The following is a 21,372-nucleotide window of genomic DNA, read 5'->3' on the forward strand; positions in this document are numbered from 1 at the left end:
GTGGTTGTGTGCCCAGAACGGCATTCACAGGGCGGGAGTCTACATAACTTGAGACTGATTCCCTGTGAATGCCGTTCAGGGCCTGTTGGTAGGTTGATGGGTCCAGAGGTTGTTTGATAAACCTCTGGACTTCGTCCGTCAGTTCGTAAAGATGCCTCCTGACGTGCCGTGGCGAGGGCTCTTCCGCGAGCAGCTGTCCGCGGGGATGGCCACGTCTGAGTCCCTGTGGGAGTGAGGAGGCCTCTATATCTTCTAGTAGCGTTGAATGACTGACAGTGTCGAACGCCTTGGACAGGTCCAACGCTTCTAGAATAGTTCTCTCACAGGGGCGGTTTCGGTTTAGGCCAAGAGTTATCTGAGTGTTTATGGCGTTAAGTGCTGTTGTTGTGCTATGCACTTTACGAAACCCATGTTGATACTTCGCTGGGGTCAGGTGGTTCGTAAAGTACGGGATCAGCAGGGCCTCGAGTGTCTTCGCTACCGGGGAAAGGAGAGTTATCGGGCGATAAGACTCTCCTTTATTGGCTGGTTTCCCCGGTTTGAGCAGTGGGACCACTCTCCCCATTTTCCAGATGTCTGGAATGACGAGAGTGGACATAAACAGGTTGAGGACCTCGTTAGGTACGCTACTCCCGCAGGACCCAAATTTTTCAGCATCAATATGCATATTCCGTCGGGTCCAATGGCTTTGGAGGCTTTCGCCTTCCCGATGGCTACCCTTACCTCACCGCTGGTGAAAACAAGAGGCGCACTAGGTTTTGGCATTTTGTGCAGCCTTCTGGTCACTCCATGTTTTTTTCTTTATCCACCGGAGGATGCAATATAGATCACGCATGCTAAAATAGATCGCGCATCTCTCCGGGTCCGACGAAGCGTGGTCACCAAAGTCTATCTCGAATCTGTCGTCGCGTTTCGTCGGGTTGGACCACGACCTTACGGTTGACCGAAGCTTGCTCGCACCAGAGGCGAAGTTGCAGGTCTTTAAATGCTCTTCCCATTTCTTCCGCTTATGTACGTTCACAAGTTGCCGAATCTCCGAATTGAGATTCCTAATACGGGGATTTCCGGGATCTGCCTGACGAAGGTTGTCGCGCTCATCAGCTAGAACAGCCGCTTCGGCAGGAAAATTCGGACGTGGATCCTTAATACATCCTGCTGGGATGAAGCGAGCTGCAGCAGCGGTGACAACCCTGCGGAACTTACGTTCACCTACATGAACGTCGGTTGGTATGGGTAGTGCAGTGAAGGCGCCCTCAGTAACATCCGTGAAGCCTTTCCAGTCAGCTTTGGAAAAGTTGACATAAGTCCGGTGATCCACGGAAGCAAAGTCGGCAGGTTTATCAATCGAGATGGCTATGGACAGATGGTCTGATGCTAGAGTCAGCACAGGTCGCCATGATACGCTGTTTATCAGACCAGCGCTGACAATTGTTAGCGTAGCGCACCTATTTCAAGGTGATATCCAGCCGGGCAGCTGGTCACAGGGGGTATGTATACGTTAAATATTTCGAGCCCAACATCACCTGACCGGATAGCAATACCCTGACATTCTAGGATGGTATCCCTGCGGTCGATGTCTGCTTCAATGAGACGATACTGCACGGTGTGGTGCGTGATGAACGCTAAACCTCCACCATTATCACGCTCGCGATCTCGACGGTGCACGTTGTATCCGGCGCAATTCAACAGGGTTGAATTGCCGTGCAACTTCGTCTCTTGGACCACAGCTATTAATATTCCATGCTTTCCCAGTTAGACAGTTATCTCCTCGATCTTGCTCTGGAGTCCGTTACAGTTAAATTGTAGCACCTTTGTGTGCCTTGGGAGACCGATTGTGATGTGTGGTGTTAAAGAGTTGTGTTGCCTGCCGGCCCCCTGCTGTACGTGCTGCAAAAGGGGGTGCTGCCTTGTGGTGGTGGTTGGCGGCGTCGCGGGGGAGGGATGCGACGGGGCAGCACAGCAGGGGCCCACATAGTCACTCGTCCAATCTCGCGTGTTGCGAAGTCCTGAGCACGCCCTAAAGTGGCACCAGCCGAGGCAAGAGTTGCACTTGACTGATGTCACGTTACGGTATATTCTGGACTGACAAACAGAGCAGATTGTCGGAGGGACTAGGAGTTGCCGGCGGCGGTTTGTGGGTGCTATTGTGTTTGTTTGTGTGTCTATTGTTGTGTTGTGTTGGGGTGTGGGTGTGTTGATTGTGTGCTGCCCAGGCGGGTGGTGGTTTGCCGTGGAGGCGGTCCGGTTCGCACAGCATGGGGCCACGAACGACGTGGTCCATTGCCGGTGCGTACGCAGGCCCGAGCAGTTACGGAGGTGACTCCACCCGTCACAGGCATTGCACCTGACCGAGGTGGAGTTTGTATGCAGTCGTCTCTGGCATACGCAGCAGGTGTAGATTTCTGGCCCTGGGTTTGACTCTATGCCAGCCCTGAGCAGAAGGGTGCGGAGAAGGTGTAGCCCTAGGATCGAGCAACGTTTGATGGATTTCGCCGACCTAAACGGGGTTAGATCGCCGAAACAACAGCCCTTAGTCGGGTAAAACCCGAGTCATTCCGGTACGTAGAACCGGCTGTTGTGGGAATGTACCACGGTGGTTTATGAGTTCAATGAATTGATTATTGGATATCCCATCCGTCACAGTACAACACATATTTTTTAACGTAATATACAAATACTTAAGCTTTTCATTATTCAAATAAGCCCCCCTTATTAAAAATATAATAAACATTCAAATCAAATCAGCAGTGTTCATTTTACTCACGAGCTATGTGTGTAATACACACTGTGTATAATAATGCCATCAAAGCATAAAATGGACCTTAACATTCTAACAGTTACATTCCAGAAAACCGCTATGAACGAACGAAATATTTATAGTTTGCCTAACCACGAATGTGGAAACTACTCCAAAAACTCAGAGAATCGGGTATCATCATTGTCCCACCCGTCACTCTTGCAAAAGGTTAATTTTCTGTGCGCCAAATATAATTAATTTGCGTACTTTATTGGTTTTGTATTAAGTTGAGTTCTGACTTCAAGTGTTAGCAGTCTCAAAATTGTCAAATTTATGATTAAAGAGAAATTACTTATAATTTGAATAAAACCCAGTTGAATTGTCTCACCCGTCACGTTACGCAGCNCAGTTAAATTGTAGCACCTTTGTGTGCCTTGGGAGACCGATTGTGATGTGTGGTGTTAAAGAGTTGTGTTGCTTGCCGGCCCCCTGCTGCACGTGCTGCAAAAGTGGGTGCTGCCTTGTGGTGGTGGTTGGTGGCGTCGCGGGGGAGGGATGCGACGGGGCAGCACAGCAGGGGCCCACATAGTCACTCGTCCAATCTCTCGTGTTGCGAAGTCCTGAGTTCGCCCTAAAGTGGCATCAGCCGAGGCAAGAGTTGCACTTGACTGATGTCACGTTACGGTATATTCTGGACTGACAAACAGAGCAGATTGTCGGAGGGACTGGGAGTTGCCGGCGGCAGTGTGTGGGTGCTATTGTGTTTGTTTGTGTGTCTATTGTTGTGTTGTGTTGGGGTGTGGGTGTGTTGATTGTGTGCTGCCCAGGCGGGTGGTGGTTTGCCGTGGAGGCGGTCCGGTTCGCACAGCATGGGGCCACGAACGACGTGGTCCATTGCCGGTGCGTACGTAGGCCCGAGCAGTTACGGAGGTGACTCCACCCGTCACAGGCATTGCACCTGACCGAGGTGGAGTTTGTATGCAGTCGTCTCTGGCATACGCAGCAGGTGTAGATTTCTGGCCATGGGTTTGACTCTATGCCAGCCCTGAGCAGAAGGGTGCGGAGAAGGTGTAGCCCTAGAATCGAGCAACGTTTGATGGATTTCGCCGACCTAAACGGGGTTAGATCGCCGAAACAACAGCCCTTAGTCGGGTAAAACCCGAGTCATTCCGGTACGTAGAACCGGCTGTTGTGGGAATGTACCACGGTGGTTTATGAGTTCAATGAATTGATTATTGGATATCCCATCCGTCACAGTACAACACATATTTTTTAACGTAATATACAAATACTTAAGCTTTTCATTATTCAAATAAGCCCCCCTTATTAAAAATATAATAAACATTCAAATCAAATCAGCAGTGTTCATTTTACTCACGAGCTATGTGTGTAATACACACTGTGTATAATAATGCCATCAAAGCATAAAATGGACCTTAACATTCTAACAGTTACATTCCAGAAAACCGCTATGAACGAACGAAATATTTATAGTTTGCCTAACCACGAATGTGGAAACTACTCCAAAAACTCAGAGAATCGGGTATCATCATTGTCCCACCCGTCACTCTTGCAAAAGGTTAATTTTCTGTGCGCCAAATATAATTAATTTGCGTACTTTATTGGTTTTGTATTAAGTTGAGTTCTGACTTCAAGTGTTAGCAGTCTCAAAATTGTCAAATTTATGATTAAAGAGAAATTACTTATAATTTGAATAAAACCCAGTTGAATTGTCTCACCCGTCACGTTACGCAGCATACAAAGCTGCAGCGAATTGCTAGGCGGGCGACAGTTGAGCGATATCTAGAGAAGAAGGGAGAGGTGTATATTTTGAAGAAACGGGAGGCAGAAAGGGGGAGTGCGAAGAGTTGGAAAGGCTGGCGGACAGGAATGTTCAGAAAATATTGATAAATGGAGGAAACACACCCCAACCAATGTCAGTAGCCAAACTTCTGAAACTAAGCCTAAATTTTCTCCCCATAGTGGAAACATGCAATAAAGTACGAAAACGCAAAACTAGCAAAAAAATGCAAATTTTATGCACAGTCACTACCAAAAATGTATCCAGTAAAAATCCATTAAAACTTGGAAGTTCAGTTGTCATTATCGTACAGTTTCCTAAGTAAAAACACTATCAGCTGATTGCTAAAAAATGCCCTTATCTTACACAATTTCTCTCATTTCTATTACAATTTCTGTTATTTCTATTACAATGTATTCAAAATACACTAGCTTTGTTCCTTAACAGATAATTATCTCTAATTTCTGTTGGGAAACGTTTCTTAACTCAAATAACTAGCAGAAACTACCTTCTCTGTCTCGTTCTTATGCTCTTCTTTTTTTTGGCTCTCCTGCTAGTAAAATTTTTACTAGCAGAAACCAGCAGCTGTCAGAATGAATAAACAAAAATACACCGATCAGCTGTTTACTTGCTAGATTCTGCTGGTATTGCGGTTCCTTGCTATTTCTTTAGTTCGCTCTCTGTAAGCGTAATTCTCCCATTATTCTTCTTCTAGATAATTATCTGCTAGAAAAGAAAATAAACAAAGCCACTAAAAGTATGTTCCCATATGAATATCAGATTATTAGCCGTTAAATTTGTTGTGCTTGTTATTCTCACATCTCAAGGAAAAATAATGTTTCTTCTCTGTGCCACCGTGATCACTTTTTTCTGCTATATTAAGCAATTTAAACATATTTTAACTTAATATTTGATTTAAATACCTTTACAAACCTCTTTTCCTTGCTAGTGTCCACTTTTGTTTACTTTTACATTTGGCATTTCTCTTATTCGCAAAAATAATCGATAAAACTACGTTGGACACCGAAAAGTTATCGGTTAGATCTGAGATTATTTTATAATTACAGATAAACAAGGGACGAATTTTGTATGGCTAATCTCTTTTTCTAATTACAGATTAGGGAGTTAAGCTCGAAGATGAGGATAATCTACTTATATGTATGCCTGGTATAAGAGCCAATATACACGATGACTTTTCACCCTGGGTAGAAAGTCATGCGTGTCGAGCTTGTAGGGAAGAAGTATAGGGAAGTCAGCGGGTGAGCGAAATCGTGGGGTTTTTTGACGTTTCGCTTTTATCGAATTCACTTTTTCGTATGAGTTCGCGATTCGCTCAGCTTTAAAAATGAGGACGAAAGAGTTGACCAACGAAAATTTGACGCTTGAATGTCAAAAAGACGCAAGAAACGCCGCAAAGAAAAAATTTTCGAAGACTTTTAAAAGGGAACGTGCAAAAAACGCAGGGTGAAAAGTCGTCATGTAAATTGACTCTAAGTCAGCTTTCAGACATGTCAAATTTTGCTTTCCAGTCTGCTCGCTCCATGGCGAAGGAGGTGACAAGAGAGGGCAAGAGTACAGATCGTTAATTCGTTTCAAGTTTTGTTGTCTCTTTGGAATTTTCGTTGCTTCCCATTTAAAGAACCAAGAACTTGAATTTAATAAAAGTTGACACGTCTGGAAGCAAATAGAAAACACAAACGAGAATGCGAAAAAAATTGCTTTCAAGACTTGACGTATCTTAAAGGGGACTAACACACTGATGTGAAATTCGGGACAGTAATGTGAATATGACGCCATAGGAGATTTGCCGACGGAGAGAGATCTATCAGTATGTATATGTTTTGCATGTGTATATGTATATTAGAGTTTTTAGAGTACATTGCGTTTTAAGAATATTTTCAAGAAATATGAATACTGTAGCTGTCTAAAATTTTAAACAACCGCAAGAAAAAGGCTACAAAACTAATAGCCATATTTTAGTTGCCTTCCTTATCTCCCAGAAATAATCACCCTCATTGCGAGAGTCGTGTCGAATGCAAATCGTTTTTCGAGAGTCGAATCGTATCGAAAATTTCACGTCATTGCCTAAAAGTTCCACTCGACTAGTGTATTAAAAAGGAAAAACTTGGCAGCACTGTATAGTTTTCGACAATTTTGGTCGTTTACTTATTTCAGAACGACAATAGACAATGCTACTGTTGTCGAATCGTACACCTTAGCCTAATTTACGACTTACGCAATGGGGCTGAATCAGAAAAAGTCCGAAGTAGTCAGATTTAGTCCAAAGAGCGCTCCTTAACTCGAAAATGACAGCAAAAATGAGAGAGCAACACTCAGTGAGAGTGACTCTCTTCAGTCCGAAGTAGTCAGATTTAGTCAGAATTTTTGCTGGCAAAATCTTGAAAAGTGTCAAACTGAATTTAAATTAATTGAAATTAAAGAATACGCAAAAAGTGAGAATAATCTAAAAAGTAAAAAGAGTGAATTGGAATTGGAAGGAGGCAAAAAATAATTGATATAGGAAGTGGTTATTGTGCTTGTGCTTGGGTGAATGTGTTTTGTATATACATTTCTATTCTTATTTGACGTTAGTTTTGTTGTTGCCATTGTTTGGACTAAAAATTTGTTTTTTTGCGTTCCTTTACTTTTTCCTTTTATTCTCGTTTAGTGAGTGCTTACGCTCTGACATTCTGACACTTTTCAGATTTTAGTCCAAAAAGATAAGGAATGAACCTTTTGCGTGTGCTTTTGGAAATTTATTAGAGGTATTCACGATCCGGTGCATATGGTCTAGCATGGGGCATAGATAGCATAAATAGCATGATTGTGGCTGTTTCATGTATTCAAACAACAACAAAATTAGTCAGTCATGCTATCTACGCACCGTTCTGGACAGTACGCACCGAAGGGCAAATTTTATTTTTGAGAAAAGAAAATGCTATAAGTGTGGCAACGTTAAAGGCCCTACAGTCTCATTGATTTATCTGCGAAATAAGCCGCATGTAGGCAAGTTGGTCAACCTTTAGGAAATGAAAACTGTTTACTTAAAACTTTACGGACTTTTGAAAACTGTCATTTAGTTGGTACCTTGGTGCCTGCTGAGCGCCTTTTTTCAAAAGCTGGTGCCACAGCCACCAAGAAACGCAACCGCTTAACAACAAAACGCTTTCAAAAACTTAAATAATAATAGTCGGACTGGTCTCTCTTTTCTGTTATTCATGACTAATTAGTAATTTTTGCAGTCTGAGGTGAATAATAAACTTCTAAAGTAATCTTTGTGTGCACTTCTTCATAGAATTATAATTGCTTAGAAAATAAATGAGTACACAAAAAGCTTAATTAAAACTTTAGTAGTATATCAAATATTTAGAAAATGTCAATCAATTAGAGAAACTTCCAATGAAATAAATTTGTATTCATTATATCGTCACCTAAAATTCAAAATCACGTATCAAAGATCATCGTTTAAATCCAAAAAGTCNATTATATCGTCACCTAAAATTCAAAATCACGTATCAAAGATCATCGTTTAGATCCAAAAAGTCATAACCATGGTGGAATATTAACAAGGTGTTGTCAGTAGCGACGTGTTTGTTGTAATTTTGACAAGATCGGCATGCTTATTTTCAGTGCTGCCGATCTTAATTTTTATAGCTATTAGTTGGGAAATTGTATTTAAAATACTCCATTTTAGTAAATCATTTTATCGCGATTTTTAAAGAACTTGGTGTTTTCAGAACGATATTAATATTTAGAATTGCTGGATTTGTATAATTTTTGTCCTCAAAATATAAAATATAAAAGATATCGTAGTTATCAATGGAAAAAGACGTACACAAAAATCGTATGGAAAGGCGATTTTTTTATATTAAATATCTTTTGCTGCATTGTCATAATATCGAGCCAAATGGACTACTGATACACTAGAATAGAGCGGCAGCATGGTTAAATTACATGCAAAAACTGTGATATTTCAGTAAATGCTAAATGCAAATTGTTGAAAATTAGTATGTGGAGTAGAATTGTGGTGCAAAATAGTATTATGGAATTTTTGGAAAATGGGCGTGACCCCGCCCACTTATGATGAAATGCTGTATCTCAGTAGCCGCTTCACCAATCTGTACCAAACTCGGTATGAACCTTGAAATCGGGCAATAACCACGCCCACCTATCATATAACGGTAATATACAGAAACCCTAAAATTGCGATAAATCAGTAACTACTGAATCTAATTGACTCAAAATCGATAAATACAATAACCGCTTAGCAGCCAATTATATTATTATAAATTTTTGGATAACAGGCGTGGCGCCGCCCCCAATTCCTACCAAACTCGGTGCACTCAATACCCTTAGTACAGGGTGGCGCCGAATGAGCTACAGCGAAACCCGCTTAAGTACCCCCCCGCTTAAGTAACTAACATTTTTGGACACCATGAATTTTTTAATGTATTCTGAAGAAAATCCCTCTCTTAAGTACCTCCCCGCTTATGTACCCAACCCGTCTTAGTACCTCAATTTTTCATGCCCCATTTACAATTTTACTTATAATTTTCCCCTTTTAAGTGCTCTTTTAAAATTCCTTAAGAATTTATGTATTTTGAAATTCAGTAGCCTTCGGTAAAAAAATTCTAAAAAATCAACGGTAACTTTTAGTCACTTGAAACTTGCACATTGCACTAAAATTGAATGGGTTATAAAACTGTATACCCAAAAAACACTTCTGAGAAAAAAGTTTGGAATTATGATGATTTTTTTTTAAGTGTTCTACAAAATCTTAAGCTTAGGTTTATATTATATTTGTTAGGGAATGAACTGCATTTTAGTTGATTGAAAAATCTTAAAAATTAATAAATAAACATAAGTGGCAAACAATATTATTGTGAACTTGGTACAAAATGATATGCCCAACTTTGACTTTAAAAAAAAATAATTCTTGTAAAAATGATATACCATTGCACTAAATATTTTTTTTAATAAAGTTTTTCTTTACATGTTTATGTATTTACATAATGCTACGATTTTGGTTTTAAACTATGTATACTTCATTAAATGTTGTTATTCAAGTATTTATGTAAGTTAACAAGAAGATGTAACTACGTCAGTAATTATGTCCGCTTAAGTACCCGCATTGAGGTACTTAAGCGGGTTCTTTTAAGTACCCAACCCGCCTAAGTACCTTAAAAAGCCTGAGGTACTTAAGCGGGTTTTACTGTATATGGTTTAAATCGTTTATAACTTTTCTATTTATGCGATTATTATAATTTTTTTGTTTTAATACAGTATATTATTGGGGCATTTTTTGCAATTAGCTTTGAAAAATTATATCCTGTACGTGATGTCCCTTTTCTGCTTCGCACATACGTGCTCTTTTCAGCATATTTTCCATAACTTTTCGCAGAATTTCGGGTGTAATGGCCATGATTTCATTTCGAATGTTGGTTTGGAGTTGGAGAATGGTTCTTGGTTTGTTAACGTACACTCTTTCTTTCAAATATCCCCAAAGAAAACGGTTAAAAAGAATTCAAACCATAAAGCTCATTCGGCGCCACCCAGTATTATAACCAAAAATTTGAGGTTTGTTTGGCCGAAATTACGATTTTTTCAAGGTAAAATGACGATTTTTCAGTAAAAGCATTCGACAACGCTGCCGGCAGGTCATTTCCAGGCGTGGATCCCGTTGGCATAGAGTAAAAAAAAAGCTGTTATCAAGAATTCAAACCATATAGCTCATTCGGCGCCACCCAGTACAAGAAAGAAATTCGTTGAAAATTATTCAGATCGGACTAAAAGTACACCCACTTAAATTTAAGACATCCGAAAACTCCGATATTTCAATAACTGAGGACCCTAATTTACGCCAAGTTAATAGTTAGTCTCCGTGACACCGCCCACTTTATAAGCTCGGTTTCGCCCGAACTTATACTTATTTACTTGTCTTTGTTTAGAATATATGTAATAAATACCATTAAAAAATAAAAAATATGTTAATAGGTCGCCCTTCTCTAGAGTTCCGGAAATGAATAACGTCCACCTTGAAATGAAACTTTTTAACGTAGATTTTTAATCTGATTCCGAATATCATAATGGTTTCTCTGGGTCAGACCTAGTTCCTGAGATATCGGTGAAAATATGAAAAAACCCATAGTTGCGACACATTACATCACATATGTGCATCGAAAAGTTGTATTTGTCATCGCATCGGTTTTATATCTGAGAGAGATTTGTAAAGGAGACTCCAATAAAAGTTGTTTGTCTTTATAGTCATAAATCACACAAGTGGTTTGGTCACTATAGAAAAAAACATAGAGAAAATGTAAAAAAAATCGTTACTTTTTATAAAGTTTCAGATACGACCGCCTGAAATCAGAAAAAGTGTTCGGACGAAACAACCTATGCTAAAGAGCATTGGATGTATTTTCGATTTTATACTTTTGATTTTCTACATTGCGGAAAATTCAAAAATCAAAACCTACCATAATTTTTAAGAAACAGCTTAACAGGGGCGAGGTTAAAACTGAGATATACATAAATGTGCACAAAAAAAATTAGGATTTACCATTGAGATTTTATCCATTTCGTGACATCCACCAAAATATTTTGGCTAAACTCGCAGTTAATCGTGAGTTGGACCGCGTTGAAAATGTATCTGAAAATTGTTATTTTTTACGGAAGAAAATTTAAATTTCAAAGTTTTCCGTATCGCTAGTGGAAAAAGTTTAAATCTACTTAAAAACTGTATGTTTAAAATAATGATATTTCAAATGAAATTTTACGAAAATTTCGTAACCCAGTTGCCGCGAAAATTGAAATAACTCAGCTTATTAACAACACATATTTGTTATCAATTATTTTTTTGGTGAACTAATCCATTCACATGCCATAAGGTGGAATTGTATCAATGCTTAAAATATTAAAAAAAAAAATTAAATTAAATAAGTGCATTCTAATTTAGTAAGGAAAACTTGACGAAGACATTTCAGGGATTTCGGACAAAAATACGTGAAATACAAAAAAGTAGTTAAAGATAGCAACTATTTCCAATCACGCCGAAATCGCCCAATATTATTTGTTTTTAAATTTGTTCAGCAGCATAACATCTTTCACCCTATTCATCTCTCTTGCACGGTGCACGGTTTGCAAAGCTGTCCCATAGGAAACCCGGTTTTAAAGCTCCAGAGAATACCCCTATTATGGATATCATGGCACTGCAAAACATTTTAATGATTTCTCGGTAGTAGGTAGGTAAATATTATAATAAAGTTCACTCAAAATCGGTACGCATGAAATGGGTTATATCTTTTTAATAGGTTTTCATGTTAAAATAAAGGGAAATCATTCCGTTATAGATACATGTTAGCGAATGTTTCATATTTTGCTTGGATAAATAAATAAGAGACAATTTCTTTGATAATGATAAAATTTTTCTGAACAGCCGTTCTAGGGACTTGTGTAGTCAACTTGCTCTACTAAACTATCTTTAGTTTATGTTTTTCCACAGCTCGCATATCTCTACTAATTCTGTATGGATGGTTAGAATACTTGTGGTGTAGTGGTAAGCAGAGCGCGCTGAAATTGCGCAGGGTCTGGATTCCGAGCAACATAAAAAAAAACACGAAGAAGAAAGTTTTTTTCTAATATCGGTCGCCTCTTGGCAGGCAATGGCAAACCTCCGAGTGTATTTCCGCCATGAAAACATCTTCTCATAAAAATATAATCGCCGTTCGGAGTCGGCGTGAAACTTTAGGTCCCTCCACTTTGTGTGACAACATCAAGGCGCACGCCACTCTTATTTATCCAAATTTTGAGGTAATAATACAAAATTTTCAGTTTAAATATTAATTTTTGTCGTAGTCGTTTTTTCAAATGTATGGCTACTACTCATATGGGTTTTGCCTAAATATCCCAGAATTTTATATAAAATGAGAACTGTTAACTTTGAGGTGGCATAAAATTAAAAAAAAAAAAACACTAATAAATTTTTTTTGCTATAATACGTGTCTTCTTATTTGTCATAACCTATCAGAAACATACTATGAGACCCCAGGGATTAATCATTTTTTTCCATTTTGTTGCACTGTGTCATCTTTCCAAACGAACTTCGCGCCTCATTAGTACACCGTAAACGATCGGCTCTCTATCTTATATTTATTAAAAACTCTTGCTCAAGCTTTTATGCTCTTGCCATAGCTTAGGCTAACAACTATTCCCCAGTTCAGGTTAGTTTTAAAATTTGCTTCGTAAATAGTATAGTAAAAAAAAGTGACGCGGAAGAAAAAGCAAAGGAGAACGAATAACCAACTGATCGTTGTTTTTGTAGCAAACCAGTTGGTGGATATACGCAATGACATGCTGACGTTGACTTAGCACAATACATTGCTTGGATTTGTATCTACGTGTACATATTCATATACATCCATACATACATACATATGTACATATGTACAGAGATATATTTCTTGCGTACATACTTGGGAAATAATTTTGGATTTATTTTTGTTATATTTACAGAACGATGTTTTATCTGCAGTCCGGACCGACGACGCCTCTACTTTAGATCAACAGATTATAAAGCAAGGTGAAAAAATACGCGATCTTAAAGCCAAGAAAGTTTCCAAAGATAAAATCGATCCAGAAATACAAAAGCTTATAGCTCTTAAAGCTGATTACAAAGTAGCTACAGGCACAGAATGGAAACCAGGTCAAACAGCGGCTGTAAACATTGCTAATACAGGTTGTACTGTTGAGAAATCAGTCAGTGAAGATATTGTCAAGCTAGGAAATCTGATACGTGATTTAAAAGCGAAGAAGGCGTCAAAGACTGAAATAGACACTCAAGTTAAGGCGCTTCTTGATTTAAAGGCCAAATTCAAAGCATTAACTGGTAACGAGTGGAAGCCAGTTGATGTAGTTTCACCTTCTGCTCCACAATCAAAAAACAGTTCAGGTGTTGAGGAAGTACTCAAAAAAATTAATACACAAGGCGATAAAGTGCGCCAACTTAAATCACAAAAAGCTGACAAAGTGGTGGTTGAAGCGGAAGTAAAAACGCTACTAGCTCTTAAAACCGAATATAAAGAACTTACAGGAAGCGATTGGAAGCCAGGTGTTGTAGCACCAGCGACTATTAAGAAGGAGAAGTCTCCAGATCCACCATCAACTGTTGCAGTTAGAGATTTGCTAACGAAAATCAATGCTCAAGGGGATAAAGTGCGCAGTTTAAAGAACACTAAAGCGGAAAAAAATTTAATAGAAGATGAAGTCAAGCTGTTATTAGCACTCAAAACAGACTATAAGAGTCTTACAGGACAAGATTGGAAACCTGGGACAGCGCTTCCTCTTACAGCAGCTGATGGTCCCGTTAAAATTGACTTAACGCGCGACGAAAGCCCAGACGCCAATGCACTTCTAATACGAATTCAAGTTCAGGGCGAAAAGATACGAAAATTAAAATCCGAAAAATATCCAAAGCAAACGATTGACGCTGAAGTGCAGTCGTTATTAGCACTAAAGGCGGCTTATAAGCAACAAACCGGTACAGATTGGACACCCAACACCAAAGTTCAACCTAACGCAATTTCTGTCACCCAAAAATCTCCAGTAACTATGTCTTCTTCACCAGAAAAAGAGCTACTCACAAAGGAGATCAATGAACAGGGAGATAAAGTACGTGCCGCCAAATCTAATAACCTTCCTAAGGAGATGATTGATGCTGAAGTGAAAAAATTGCTGGCGCTCAAAGCGAAATACAAAGAAGTTACTGGAACTGACTTCCCAACCGCTGGCGGACGTGGCAGTAGCAGCTCCTCAAAGAAAGGAAGTGAAAAAAAGGCTCCAGCTACAAAGAAGGAAACAACAACATCAAAAGAAGAGACTGTTGCGAATGTGGCGGGGCTTAAAAAGCAAACCCGTTTGGGACTTGAAGCTACGAAAGAGGAGAATCTTCCCGACTGGTACTCACAAGTATGTAATGCTTTGTTTTTTTTTTATATGTATATGTAAACACAGCACATCGTTCGGTCCTAAAGCTCTAACCAAAATTGCAGCGGACGATAGTAAAGCAGCCGACGGTTAACCGCTGTCTATTCTGTTCGCTATGCCAAAAACTTGTACAAGTTGGTACCAATTGTTACTAAATCGCGTTCGTTCGGAGAAAAAAACTTGAAAAACTTGCAAGGAGAGAGCACAATTTTGACATTTCATTTAGAGGGAAAGCTGGAAATTCGTGGTGGGAAAATATTTGGCAGCAAGAATTTGCAAGCAAGATTGTGGCCCACGGTTGTATTTTTGTCACCAATAATTTGAATCAACAAGTTCGTTAAATTTAAAAATATGCAATCTTGCCGCGGTTTGGTATTGAAAGAAGTATGTAAATTTTGTTGTCGACACCACTGTCGATGTAGGAAATCCGACAGTGATTACAACAAAGAAATTCAAACGTATGTTGAAGAAGTCCGAATAAAAGAAATATACAGGCCGTAGAGCTGGCCGAGTAATTGGCGAAACTGTTTTAAAAATTTTTCTAACACCCTCAATTTCTTAACTTATTCTTAAAAAACCATTTTCGCATGACTTCCGGCACTAAAAAGTTTTTAGATCGGTTATTTTTGAACCAATTTTTAGTTTGAGGAAATATAAAGTTTGGTAAGTGCATTCTAATTATATGAAAAATTTGTGGAATCAATATAAAATTTGCACCAATTTTTATTATTTTTCCCACTTCCACAACATTTTTTGCTAAAATTTCAAAAGAAAGTAGTCTCTTTTAGTCATTACTTTTAAAAGAATGTTTAATTCCGAGTAAAACTAGGTACCATTCATTAAAATCAATAAACAGATTATAAAGTTATGACATTTTTCTTAAAGAGAAAAAGTCAAATTCAATTTTTCTGTAAAATTACATCGAAGTGATTTTGGAAAAATCTTGAAAAAATTCATAACATCCGAAATTGTTTATTGATTTTTTTAAATGGTACCTAGTTTTACTCGGAATTGAACATTCTTTTCGAAGTAATGACTGGAAGAGACTACTTCATTTTAAAATGTTGGAAAAAAAATAATGTGGAAGTGGGAAAAATAATAAAAAGTTGTGTTAACTTGAGACTTAATCCAAAAATTTTCCACACATTTGAGGGTGTTACACAAATTTAAAATGCAGTTTCGTGAATTACGCGACCAGCCCTACGACCATGGAATATAAACATATTTTTGTATGTACGATATCTTAACACTTAGATATTGCTTTGCAAAAACATTAAATTAGAAAGCTTGTTTGATTTTAAAAACGTTCTACGCCAATATTTTGCCTGCCCCTAAAAAAAAAAATCGTTTGCAAAGAACTGAAGCAGCAACTATGCAAAAGCGTTTTAAAGCGTATCTGTAAAGATCGGTTTTTACGTCACACGTTTGTGCCAAGAATATTTGGATCGCAATCCAAAATAAGAAATAGTAGCACTGACAAATTTAGTTCAATGAAAAGACCGAACTAGTGCACTAGTTTATTGAAATGAGCTAGTTCTTTAGTTCATTTAGTTAAAGAACTACCCAAGCCTAGCCCACAGTATTTTTGCGTAGAATTTCTTTATGCGTAGGCGGCCCACAGTGTGGAAATTGAACTTTTTTCGTGACAAAATCTAATACCTGAGAACCAGAATAGGTAACCAAATAACGGTAGCGGTATTTTAAAGAATTTGAGACGCAGAATTCAGAAAAAATAATCTCTTTGACCTTTAAAACATTGCACTGAAGCAAACTTTATAACCTTGGAAATAGGCTTATTGACTCAAAAAAAAAAAAAAAAATGGTTACAACTTTTTGAATAGTTCATTCCACATTTTTTTCAGTTAAAAAACAAGCCCGCTCCTCCTTAGCCGACCGTCCCTTTAACCATAGCCCATATAGGAAAGCCAACCCAATTAATCTTCAAACTGAATATAAGGATTATTATAACGAAGAGAAAAAACGAACAATCGGCAAAGCGGATCACGGTTGCTTTTTAATATCGAGAAACATTTCCAGAAATTTATTCCCTGTGTGAACCGCCAAAAAGTCTTCAGAGATTTCGCCTTTCGGAAAATAAAAACCTCTTTCGAAAGATACTTTACATGCAGGGTGTGACTCCTCATGCTTTCTGATATTTCGCATTTTGACAGCGTTTACGAAATATATTAGTTCTGTTCGCTATGCAAAAGCCAGTAACAAAATTTAGAGAATAAGGTATCTTACTCTCCCAAAGGGAGAAACTTGCTAAATTTTGCGTGAGCAGGAACTAGCAAACATTTGCAAGCTCCAGTGCCAGCTGGCGTCCACGGTTCCACTACGAACATAATATTTTTTTTAATTATTTCAAGTGGAAAACAAAACAGGACTTTCTTTCAGGTTTTTTTTCTTTTTCTGACTTTCTTCAACATACGCTTTAATTACTTCGCGGAAGTCACTATCGGATTTCTTGTATCAGCAGTGGTGTGGACTGCGTTCCGATTACGAATACAGCTTTTTAAGCCGAGTACCTTTCAAATCTTTGGAATTAATTAAATTAATTGAATAAACAAATATTTATATATGTAGCTACTTCTTTCATTAGTAAATCGCAACAAGATTGTTCATTTTTAAATTTAACGAATTTGTTGATTCAAATTATTGTTGACAAAAATGCAACGGTGTGCCACAATCCTGCTTGCAAATTCTTGCTGGCAAAAATTTTCTCAGCACGAATTTGCATCTTTCCCTCCAAATGAAATGTCAAAGTTGTGCACTCTCCTTGCAAGTTTTACCGGTTTTTTGCCAAACGAACACGATTTGGTAACAATTGGTACCAATTGCCACGTCAGACACCCTCTATACGTATGAGCAAATTGAAAGCAATTTTTTTAACTTGTTGAACGCAAAGTCTCACTTGTTTTGTTTTACTTGGACTCTACAAGCAGGGTTGCCACTGACGAAAAAAAAATACTTACCATCCACTTGAAGAAAAAAAACAAATCTGGAAAATATCTACCAATAACGATTTTTTAGTTAATTTAATAAAAACTATAGTTTTGTTATTTTTTAGTTATTTCAATAAAAATTAAAATTGTTTTTAAGGAACTTTTAATTTAACTATTTATACATAGCACAACAAAAAGCGAAAGTGATGAAACTACAGGCAACAACGAAACTTCATCATTTGAAAAAAATTCAACTGGAGTTTTTATAGACAAATACAGTGACTCAAAAAACGCTTGGTGATTTTTTTATATTCACAATGTTTTTCATGTAAAAATCAAGAATTCAAGCTAAAGACAACATTTAGAAAAATTCAAAAAAATGCAGGAGGAGCATAATTCCTTTTAAACTTGCTTAAATATTCTTTACCATACGTATGACCTGTCATGAAACGATTAATCAATTTGATGTCATAAACATTTAAAACGCATTTTTTATCGCTAACCCATGATGGCTTTTTAATGCCTTCAATGTTATCCGCAAAAAATCTCCCTTTCGTAGTACTTAGCACAGTGAACTCATTTTCGCATTCCAACCAACTTGGCTTACGGATTTTGCATAAAACTTCCCCCAATGTTAATTTCATCTTTACAATCGACCCATGTCCAACAGCGGCCTTAGCATGGAAATCCCCCTTTTTAATTTAGACCAATGCCTACATGACTGGGCACCCACATAACCCTGGCACGTTCACAAACTGAATTTGCAATCCTTCTGTGAATTGCAGCCACAATGAAATTAGATGTCATACTCTTATCTAATAGTTTAATAGAAGCCATACTGATGTTATTGGCACCGTCTGAGGGAATCATTGAGGATACCTTGCATTTTTTTGTTAAAACCAACAGGAGCATCAGCGTAGGTTGTATTAGAATTTTCAGCTTTGCTTCCCACTTATGACTTGTAAAAATTTATCGCCACTTTAGGCTCCAAACCCCCCTTAATTGTAGTTAACTTTTTAACTAGATTAATACTTGACGACGCAGTGCTCTTGACATTGACATGTTCCTTAATGGAACTGTTTGCACTTATGACTCTACCAAGCCACTTCAACCATCTAACCTGTAGCATATCCCTGCGACTACACCTAAGATTGAGCTCATTGTTTGCAAAATAGGTCAAACACATATATTTAATTTTGTTTACGTTAATCCGCAAATTTAGTCCCTCAGACTACCTTCCAATCCATGGACAGCATCTTTCATACGATCAAATTGCATGTCCCAGATTCTAATTTTTAACTTAGTGCGAACATTTCTGTGATGACTTCAGAAAAGGGCTGATTAACCAACATCGTGCTTTCTTTCTCGTAAGCCTGCTGCATTTTACGAGTTGGTTTAGCATTATATGAGCCTACAGCCTATTTGACTCTGACTGGCGAAAAGATGCTACTTTGTCTAAATATTCAGTTTGCGATTTCCATAATCTATGATTAACTTCTTATAATCTTTTCCTTTGATATGGCTTTATTATATTTTCCTTTAATAGGACTTTCGGCTACAGAAGTAGATGCAGAAGCTTCTAAAGATTCACCCCTCGCCCTTCCTTACCTCACATCACTCAATTCTTCTGTTTTCACTTAATTGCTTCCGTACACCCATCCTGAGTATTGAGAAGTCGCGAGTGGTTTCTGTGCTTTCGGCCTCACGACTGTTACTGTTGCGGATATCCATTACGGCGTCGTTGAGCTTATTTGTCCTGTCTTCTAACTCCAATCACAGAAATACATAAGTTACTTTGTTTATAAAGTTAACTTTTAGAATACATCAAACATTTTATTTCGCTCCTCATTTTTTAGGTCATTACAAAAGGGGAATTAATCGAATACTACGATGTCTCTGGTTGTTATATACTACGTCATTGGTCATTTGCAATTTGGAAGTTCATAAAATCGTGGTTCGATGCTGAGATCACCAAAATGGGTGTGAAAGAGTGTTATTTTCCTATTTTCGTTTCGCGAGCGGCACTCGAAAGGGAGAAGACTCATATCGACGATTTTGCGCCAGAAGTCGCATGGGTGACGAAATCCGGCGACTCTGACTTAGCTGAACCAATTGCTGTGCGACCTACCTCCGAAACCGTTATGTATCCGGCTTACGCAAAATGGATTCAATCCTACCGCGACTTGCCTCTTCGCCTAAACCAATGGAACAACGTTGTGGTAAGACTATTTTAGTATTAATACAAGTTTTTTTTTTTTTTTGTTATAATCTATATAGTATAAATTATTTATATTTTTGCGACTCAAATTGAACGTTATTTTCAGATTTTAATTGCGAGATTATAAATAATTTTAAGCGATCACAAGAGCGTAATACTATGTTCACGTTGAAAAATTAACTCGAGTTTAACGTTTTGAGTTTATGAACAACTGTCAATTGTTCTCATTGGGGTGTTTAAGAAACTTAGAATTTAATTTGACATTTGTTTGTCTACTTTTTCTTATTCACATTTAGCCTGTTCCCGTACTCCAGGGTTTAGACAGAAATAGTCCGAAGTAGCCGTGCTGTAGAATACCAACCGTTTAGCAAAAAGATAAAAAATAAAAAATGTGACTCGTTAGAAATTTTCACGCTGTTTTCAACCATACCAAGATTTAAAGGATTTTAAGCGATCACAAGACCGTAATCCTATGTTCACGTTGAAAAATTAACTCGAGTTTAACGTTTTGAGTTTATGAACAACTGTCAATTGTTCTCATTGGGGTGTTTAAGAAACTTAGAATTTAATTTGACATTTGTTTGTCTACTTTTTCTTATTCACATTTAGCCTGTTCCCGTACTCCAGGGTTTAGACAGAAATAGTCCGAAGTAGCCGTGCTGTAGAATACCAACCGTTTAGCAAAAAGATAAAAAATAAAAAATGTGACTCGTTAGAAATTTTCACGCTGTTTTCAACCATACCAAGATTTAAAGGATTTTAAGCGATCACAAGACCGTAATCCTATATTCACGTTGAAAAATTAACTCGAGTTTAACGTTTTGAGTTTATAAACAACTTTCAATTGTTCTCATTGGGGTGTTTAAGAAACTTAGTTTTTTAATTTGACATTTGTTTGTCTACTTTTTCTTATTCCCATTTAGCCTTTTCCCGTACTCCAGTGGCCGTGGTGTAGAATACCTACCGTTTAGCCAAAAAATAAAAAATAAAAATTGTGACTCGATAGAAATTTTCATGCTGATTTCAACCATACCAAGATTATTTGGCAAAAATAAAAACCAAATCCAATAAAAGGGTTGAAGTTAAAATTTTCTATTTTACAACGCTTTTATCAACTTGCAATGTTGTGTGTCCAGCAGAGTTGTGAAAAATGCATTAATTTTTTAACACATTAATGGTATTTAAAGCAATAATGTTAATGTAAAAAATTAATGCATTAATTTATGAAATTTAATGCAAATGAATATTTCATGCATTAATTCTGAAAAATGTAATGCTAGTGAAATTTTTTTTCATTAAATTATCGAAGCTAATGCTAATGAAAAAATTTTAATGCACTAAAATGCTTAATACCTTTGCTCGTTTGCATTATTAAAAACCATTAATTTTTTTTTTCTAGTAAAATATAAATAACCTATTTTGGAAGGACTTGGAATAATTACTAATAGTTTTTTCAGCTTCATTATATTATGTGTATTTGTAGAAAGATTCTTCTAAACATTGTTAGATGTTTTTTTTGAAAATGAAAGCCAATGTGCATGCAACGCAGAGTGCTTTTATAGATTTTTATGTTGATTGTTGATGCATACCGATTACATATATTAAGTATAAGCCAAAAACGGACAGATAGCCAGTTTATCAGCGCATGTACACGACTGAGCACCTACTCAGATCTAAATCAATCAATAAC

The 21,372-nt window shown here is 37.6% G+C and overlaps 1 protein-coding gene across 1 annotated transcript in view; it reads left to right on the plus strand.

The window, feature by feature from the left end:
* Positions 1–21,372, plus strand: part of GluProRS (Glutamyl-prolyl-tRNA synthetase) — a 36,777-nt gene that overhangs the window by 5,619 nt on the left and 9,786 nt on the right. Inside the window, exons 4-7 of the mRNA XM_017614425.1 lie at positions 12,040–12,070; positions 12,734–12,757; positions 13,050–14,501; positions 19,321–19,683. Coding sequence (XP_017469914.1) covers positions 12,040–12,070; positions 12,734–12,757; positions 13,050–14,501; positions 19,321–19,683 — 1,870 coding nt within the window. The remainder of the gene's footprint in view (positions 1–12,039; positions 12,071–12,733; positions 12,758–13,049; positions 14,502–19,320; positions 19,684–21,372) is intronic.

This window comes from Rhagoletis zephyria, unplaced genomic scaffold (assembly GCF_001687245.7).
Source record: "Rhagoletis zephyria isolate East Lansing unplaced genomic scaffold, Rhagoletis_zephyria_1.1 Rzeph_scaffold_00824, whole genome shotgun sequence".
In the NCBI taxonomy this organism is placed as follows: Eukaryota; Metazoa; Arthropoda; class Insecta; order Diptera; family Tephritidae; genus Rhagoletis; species Rhagoletis zephyria.